At 34.3% G+C, this 8,669-nt stretch overlaps 1 protein-coding gene across 1 annotated transcript; it reads right to left on the bottom strand.

Annotated features, from left to right (window-relative positions):
• Positions 1-1,232: 1,232 nt before the first annotated feature.
• Positions 1,233-7,167, bottom strand: LOC132605723 (vacuolar protein sorting-associated protein 2 homolog 3). The gene is made up of 11 exons (XM_060318922.1): positions 7,048-7,167; positions 6,391-6,435; positions 4,678-4,712; positions 4,458-4,508; positions 4,211-4,315; positions 4,046-4,117; positions 3,269-3,340; positions 3,087-3,167; positions 2,413-2,448; positions 2,235-2,290; positions 1,233-1,491 (listed from the first exon to the last, which is right to left on the bottom strand). The coding sequence occupies exons 1-11, from the start codon at positions 7,079-7,081 to the stop codon at positions 1,440-1,442; spliced, it is 639 nt and encodes a 212-aa protein (XP_060174905.1). The 5' UTR covers positions 7,082-7,167; the 3' UTR covers positions 1,233-1,439.
• Between the last annotated feature and the right edge of the window lie 1,502 nt (positions 7,168-8,669).

Here is an 8,669-nt window from a genome sequence, read left to right as displayed (position 1 = left end):
TCAGAATTTTTATTAAAGAAGTAAATACACATAGAAGCCAAGGAAGTTCAACATCTACTTATATACATAAAAAATTAATTTTAATCTTATATATACATAGTGATTTTTCATCGAAGGAGGTTCGGATGAACCCCTTGGCCTAACCTAGCTCCGCCCTTGATCCTATAAGACAAGTTTATAACCACAAGATTCAAAGGATATTTGAGTACATTACACACATCTTTAATTTAGAATTACAAGATTCAAATGTCTGTTTCTTAAATGTCGTGTTTAGTCAAACTAAGACACTTAGATTGGGACGAAGGGAGTACTAGTACAGTGGAGCACTAATAAATACTCCTATTGTACTATTTTTCTCTTCCACATTTTAAGAAGTTTAAACTTTCACCCAAAAATCCTAATCTATTTATCTCTATCTATCCATAACATTATTATAAAAGCATCAATACAATGTTAATGCACTTATCCAAATTATTTCTTCAAAAGACAAAAGGGTCATTTGCGCTTTTGCTCCTTTTCAGCCACCTGTCTGCTCGAGTTAAGTCATTTTTTTGTTCTAAGTTAATACATATATGACAGGAGTTCAAACATATTTTATCTGAAGTTAGATTTTATCAAGACTAATGTCAGAAACCATATGTATGAAGTTGTCTGAAGCGGATACACGTGTCCCAAAAAAAATGCACAAATTAAATGGTGACGACAAAATGAAGCACCCATGCACTAAGCCCATGGCTTTTGAATGGTTGATTTATGCAAATTTTCCTTTCTTACATCACCGTTTATATTTTGTTCTTATTTTAAAAGTTATCAAATATGCCCTTGCAAAATTACCATTTTGGACAACTTTAAACTCATGTCTACTGTTTGTTGATGTTTTGCTCGACATTATAGACAAAAAATTAGATAGTTGTCTAATGTTTGTCATAATTTACAAACTTTTAGACCATGATCTAAATAAGATTTTCAATTTGATCAAAAGAATCTTTTCAACCTACCTTAAAAGATCCAACAATTGCAAGAGAATTTAAAAAAAGGATCATTCATAGAATAACTATCCCCAGAAGAAACAACAGATGAAAATTTCTGCTTTTGCCTGAAATTGCCTTTCCCTTAAAATCAACTCCTAAAACAGCCGAGGTGTGCACAAGCTGGTCCAGTCACTACCGACATTAAAAAGAATGCATACACACTAGCACTTGAGAGAGAGTAAAGAATTTCATGACAAGAGATGAAAGAAGTCATGCCAAGATTTTATCAAACAACTAATCCATTGTTTGTAGCTTTGGGACAGCCATTTATGCATCACACCACCTCAAATAAGACCAAGGAGTGATGCATCACATCACACTTTGGAGAAATATTATGTACATACAACTTAAAGGAATCATGTTTAATGTGTGGTGAAACTTCATAAGGACCAGTCCAAGATATTGAGATCAAGGATTTCTAAGTGCAGCCAATCTCTTCTCCAGTTCATCGATCCCCGAACTGCCAACATGAAGACACAACAACAAATGTACGTGAGCGAGTTAATGAGATCAGAACTAGTAAGCTTCATTTCACAGAGCATGAAAATTGCAATTCATACTAATACAATACAACTATTTACAGGAAGCGAAGAAAAAATGAGAAGCAAATAAAGCACAGCATGAAAAATGCAATTCATACTAATACGATACAATTATGAACAGGAAGGAAGAAAACATGAGAAGCAAAAAACGCAACGGACTTGATCTGTCAGCGAGCAGTGCACTCAAGACGTCTAATAATTTGCTCGAGGATACAGTAGTACTTGAAGCGAAGAAACAAAGTGCGCTTAGCTTTCTTAAATGACTTACTAATATCCATGTTTACCAGATTTTTCTAGGCTTGCAATCTAGGAGGTAACAAGGCCAAGGCTATTTCTAGTGAAGGACGCATGATAGTGAAACCTGGCTCTGTATTTTTTTTTTATTTTTTTTTGAATAACCGAGAAATATGATGTTTCTATATATTTGAGCCCCTTCCCTCTATCATTCTCCATTTAAATAACAAACTTAATTCACCAATAGAATTCGAACTCATGATGTGCGCGTACAACACATCCTTCTACGTAACCTTTAGGCTTCTTTTTTTTTTCTTGTGTTTTTTTTTCCCGGGTACATAGGTTTATCTCTTGAAAAAGCATGTGAATGAAGGAAAAGGGAAATAACGTAAGAAGTTGACTATATCAAAAAGAAATGAGAATGAACCTGCTTGATTCCTCGGTCCTTTTTCCAGCAATTTTGCCCTTGGGAGCCGCCGACATCTGTCAAGATTAAAATATGGGATCTTAAATTTAACAAGGTAATTGCCAGCACCCAACTCCTTTTTCTTCTCGTAAGTAAGAAGACTAATTGTTCCACTGTGAACCAATAATAAAAAACTAACCTGTGAGGCAACATCGACTCCAATTTCATCAAGGACCTGAAATATAAGATCAAATTAACTTGCAAGAAAACAATAAGTAGGTGTGACCGTTTTGTTTTAGATATTTCCATGTAGATATACATTTAAATGCACTTCAATAATTGTTTGATTCCTAAAGGGAAAATTCCATATTCAATCTTAGTTCCATTTTCAATGAAGATCCATATACAATATATGGTGCAAAACTTCATCACGATTTGAATCTTGTATGCTGGGGTCCTAAATGGAGCCTACTGAAGAAAGCCCATACTGCAATTGAAAACGTCCAAACATACCCTGACGTGGATTCCACAGTTAGTGCGAGGGACATATTTGGGACCTTTTTAGTTTGAGGGGTATATTTGAGACAGAAGAAAACGTTGGAGGCTTCTACAAGCTGATATGTTAACAGACATAAAATTAGGGGCAATTTTTGCCCTTCTTCGTAAAAAGAATCCAGATTAATACATTCTAATATTCTATTAAGAAGAGAATGACCCCGAAGACACCCAGAATGACATCTGAGCAATCAAATGTGATAGATATTTTCAATTAAATCAACTACTACTAAGATAGCGTAAAGTAAAAAACACTTGCTAGGTGCACGTCCACTAACTATTTCCAGTCATTATTGAAAGGAGCTTTTGAAAAAATACCTGATTTGTCAAATCTTCAGTTTCCTCCTCCGCTTCATCATTATCTATAGCATCATCTATGGCGTCTGACATCATTTCAGTCTACAAATACGAACACCATATTATTGAGTTGACTTCTAATAATCTGACTCGACATGAAGGTGATATGATTTTATTTAAGATTCAACAGAAATCAGTCTTACCGACATATCCAACTGAGCTGATTGCCTCTGGAAATCTTGCATCACCTTCGCTTGCTTTGCAGGGGCCATTTGCTGCATAAAGTCAGCTGATAATTATGAGAAGGAATCAAGAAGATGACTTCGCATACAACACAAATGTCATGTTTCAGTGAGTACAAAGATCAAAGCAGTGATGGACAATATCAAAACAACCGAAATAACAGAGGAAAAAGGGTGAAGAGGAGTAAAGAAACACGCTAAATCAAACTGCTAGATCAAGAATTGTTTAATATCTCTGTGTTGGTAATCCGAAAATTGTCTAAACACTAAAATTTCACGGATAAAATAGATCCAAAAACAAGTTAAAAAGCAACACCACCCAGTGAAGAGCGGCAATGCCCTCTAACATTCATATTCATGTGTATCGTCAAAGACATTATTAAGTTGAAAGAATTTGTGTTCTCGAATGATTTAAGCTTTTATATGAGGTGATTACACAATGTAAAATGATTTGAGAAGCAGGTATTGGTCCTAGTTTCAAGTCTCACCACCACCCTTCGTCAAAAAATTGTCTTCACATGTTCAACCCATGAAAAATAAGCAGAGCCCCACATGTGAGGGGGCGTTTTTTTTTTGGACATATTTAAGTAAATAAAAAGTGTGCCTTCTCTAATAGTTGATGCTTTTAGATGATGCACTCACACAATTTAATATGTACGGAGTTCTTTATATTTCTTCCTCTTGTGTAATCAAAATGCACAAGTTAAATTGAGATGTCACAATCTTTGACCACCGAACCTTATTCATAGCGGTCATAGCCGTAGTGGCTCCTTTCATGCCTGCAGCAACCGAAGATTGGGCGGATATTGCCTGCAAAAAGGCAAAAAGCTTTTCAAATGCATCACTAGAAAGGGAAAGAATAACGGAAATCAGTAAGCATGTAACATGACTTGATAAGAGTACCTGCGTATGTGTCGCAATACCTCTCATTTGAGCCCGACTACCCTGCAAGTTGGCTATTTGCTGTCTAAGCCTGATTAACTGACGTGCTAGAACTTTTGTAGCTGTCTGAAAACGCGGAGGAAAAGCAGATGAAACATGAGTTCCAAACGATATTGGTACGATCTGAGTACCTTAACTGTTACTTAACAAGCAACATACTAAATTACAAGTGCTAAATAAGCCTCCAGAGCTGACGCTCAAGACCAACCTCATTTCCAGTTTTCGCGGTCCTTTTTATTTCAGCAACAAGTTTTTTCTCCTGTCCCAAAAAAGAAAAAAAAATGTAATATCATGTGCAGAACCATAAGTAAAGGAAGTGTGATATAAAGGAAAAGTTATATAAGCTCTAAAATAGCAAAAAATTATGTATCTCATGAAAACACATTGCACTTTCAAGAAAAGACATCAGAAAGAAGCTCTAGACATACCTCTGATTGCAAAGCAGAAATTTCCTTCTCAATACCTACATCACAATTTTAAAACTAAAATGAGTTACTTAACAATGCTGGTGACTTACTGTATTTACTCCCTAAGCTTTTAGACTCATTGTTTATCTCACATGTATACCTTAGGTCTTCATTAACATTACTTTCTATCAACTATCCAGACTAATATTGGCATAGCTCATAAAGCCCTGACAATATCATCTAGTACCAATACCTAACAATTTAATATCATATCAACTATCTCTCAACCAACTCCGCCTGTGTGAGCTCGCTCACATTGCCGGTCCCAAGCCCGGATAAAGGAGGAGGGTTGCCGAGGGTCAATCGGAAACAGCCTCCCTACCCAGGTAGGGGTAAGGCTGCGTACATCTTACCCTCCCCAGACTCCACTATTGTGGGATTACACTGGGTAGTGACCAAGACCATCAACTATCTCTCAACCCCCAACTAGTCAACGTACACTATGAATTCTTTGTATTTACGGTATTCGGATCAAAGTTTGACTATTCTTACACTGGCCATGCATCAACCTTATAATTTAATGTATTCCAATAAAATATTACTATGATAGTGAAATGCAAAGATCAAATATGCTAAATACACTTCAAATACAACCTCGCCCCTTGCATTTGCCCCATCATTCATTATGCTTATACATTGTCAAATAAAGTAAAGGTGAACAAAGGCCAGTGATAAATCTGCCAAATAATACAGAAAACCGGTCATGACACTTTTAACAATTGAGGTAGTTTATAGCTTCAGCCAGAAGTATTATGATTACAATGCGATCAAATGCTTGCTCGGTCACAGACAACATGTAAAGGCAGTGTGCACCTCTTAACATGTTTTAGAACTTCCCTTTTGAATTTTCTATAAACAAATATATAGAGTTGCGGATGTAGTTTATTAGCTACAGGTTGAAATTTTAGTTTCAAAAAAAAAGTTTATTAGCTACAGGTTAAACCAAACCAGCTATTTTGACACAGAACATGGAATATATGTGTTTTTCTTTTTTTTTTTGTGTGTGTGTGTGAAGCCACTAAAATTTTAACGAATATTATAACCATAATTTCATAAGTTGAACAAGTTATGTGCTAAGAACTTTAAAGATCAAACCCGTCAAGTTTATGAGTAATAGGTTAAAAAAACCCTAAACAATCAATGTTTTGCGAGTTTCATACCTAAATTATTGGGTATTCACAGAATCTCATTGAACTACCACGAATTCATATTAAAATACCCCTGGAGGAGTACGCGAGAACATTACGCTCCAAAGGCTCCTCTAAAGCATTCCAAGTGGCAGTACACGTGAATATTTTTTTTGAGTGAATAGGTTAAAAAACCTAAACTATCACCGTTTTGCGAGTTTCATACATAAACTAATGGGTGTTCACAGAGCCTCCTGAATACCATGAACTCAGTGTGCCAGGTGGACTCTTTTCCAAGACTTTTTGCATCTCCCACGTGCCTCTCAGCAAGTGATCCCACACATTTAACCACATATTCAATCTAAAGGGAGTTATAGTCCAGAGGGTAACAGGAACACCCAATAGTTTAGGTATGAAACTCGCAAAATGGTGATAGTTTAGGGGGTGTTTAACCTATTCACTCCAAGTTTATATATGTCAAATCCATCTATGAGCTCAATGTATCTTGTGCAAGGGGAAGGGGGAACAAAAGTGTAAAATTGTTTACCTCTCGTAGCATGGGTCAGTTCTCTTCTACTCTCCCGAAGCGCCTCTGTCAAAAAAATCATCACTTTAGCACTAAGTAAATAAAAATCACAGCTCAATTTTGTGAATGATTAAACACCAAGAAGAACTAATGTAAATTCCATGAAGAATCATAAAAGACTCAAAGTTTAGCACTAAGTAAACAAAATCACAGCTTAATTTTTATGAATGATCAAACACCAAGAAGAACTAATGTAAATTAAACAAAAAAAAATGTAAATTAAACAAAGAATCATAAAAGACTCAAGCTTTAGCACTAAGTAAACAAAATCACAGCTTAATTTTATGAATGATCAAACACCAAGAAGAACTAATGTAAATTAAACAAAGAATCATAAAAGACTCAAACTTTAGCACTAAGTAAACAAAATCACAGCTTAATTTTATGAATGATCAAACACCAAGAAGAACTAACATGAATTCCATCAAGAATCATAAAAACTCAATTTTTATTAGAGTTACCAACAATCAATCAACTACCCCTCAATCCCAGATCAGTCAGTTTTCAATAAATGATCATATATATATATATATTAATATAAGGTACCAATTACAAGAATAAACAAAAGGGGTTGTTCAAAAATTGAATTTGATGAAATCAAGAACTTAAAAATTGAACCTTTGGCATTGGGTTTCTTGGAGAAGATGTTCATGTTGATTGAGCCAACAGCAATAACAGATGAAAATTACAGGAAATTGGGATTTAGAGATTATATTTATATTTTTATACTTTATACTATGTACCTTCTTATTTTTTTTTTACCAGTCAACGCAAAGAGAGGAGACTTCTACATTTTTCTCAAAGACCCATAAGTTTTGGTTATTACATTAGTAGCCATAAAGTTCACGGTCTCTCCACTTAGGGGCTGTTTGGTAATAGTTTTGGATTATCATCATCGGGGTGTAGATCGTTAATGTAAAATCGGATTAATAGTTTTTAGACCATAGTAGATGCGTTCAGAGGCAGATCTAGGATTTGAAGGTGGCAGGTGCCATAATTTTCTTCAATGTACATCTTGTTAGGAACGTGTATTTGGGTTGAGTGCATTTCTTTTTAGTTTATTCGGGTCAACTAAATAAGCTTTTTTTTATTTGCAAATATGAAAATTACATCTCAAAAATCAAGAAACGAACATAATTAGCATCTTAAACAAGAAATCACACCCATTAACAACAGAAATAAAATCAACATTTTCACCAAGGGACTTGCATCTCTTATGTATATTAAAAAACGAATTTGTACAAGTAAAATACATCTTCAATAAGGAATTACACCAATCAAAATAAGAAAAATAATAGAAAAACTCTTCAATAGGTAAATACACCCCATAAGTAAATGTAGAATTAGATAAACTACAAGTTCTCAAAAATAAATCATAAATTTCATATTGTTTCTAAGCAGTGCTTACGAAATTTCCATCACAATTTAAGTAGTAAAGTGATTTAAATTGAATTTAACAACTATAGAATAGCATAAATTTTTATAATACATTCCCTCCGTCCATTTTTATTTGTCCATTATACTAAAAATATATGTCCACTTTTATTTGTAAGTTATATAGTTTGAAAAATCAAGACATAATTTACCATTTTAGACATTTTACCCTTATTATTAAGTACTCCAATTCATTTCTCATTTTATTTATTGCTTATTAAGAATGTTCCAAGTCAAATATAGACAAGTAAATATGGACGGAGGGAGTAATAAACAAAAGAAAGTATTAAAAAAAAATGAATTTTGATCTCAATTCAAAATTCCCATTGAGACCCAAGTTTTTCGATTTAAATACTCACAGATTTGAGATTAAGAGAAATGCTTAATTTATGGGATTTTGAAGTTTCTATTTGTGTGTTCTCTCTAGAGATCACAAATAAAATAATAGAAAAGAGGAAAGGCAATGTTAATAATAAAAAGATAAATAGAAAATTGGGAGAGCCGAAAAGGGAATTACTGGTATAAAGAAAGTAAAAAAGCACAAAGAAAAACAGGAGTCGGAAAATGTTCAAGATAAATTCAAACTTGTGTCTACCGGCCGTGGCACCTTTATCTAATTTACGACTGGAGGTGGCATGATCAAATATTTAACCTAATTTAAGCAAATTACAATATAAGTATATAAAAATTTATTATTCTAGGGGGTGCCATGCCACCCCACCCTAAAGGGTGGATCCGCCCCCGGATGCGTTATAAGTTCTATTTAAGATGAATCAGGTCTATAGCCTTTAAGTGATCGTTGATGA

The sequence above is a fragment of the Lycium barbarum genome, chromosome 8 (assembly GCF_019175385.1).
Source record: "Lycium barbarum isolate Lr01 chromosome 8, ASM1917538v2, whole genome shotgun sequence".
NCBI lineage: Eukaryota > Viridiplantae > Streptophyta > Magnoliopsida > Solanales > Solanaceae > Lycium > Lycium barbarum.
Note: the sequence above shows the minus strand (reverse complement) of the source record. Positions and strands in the feature narration are given on the sequence as shown.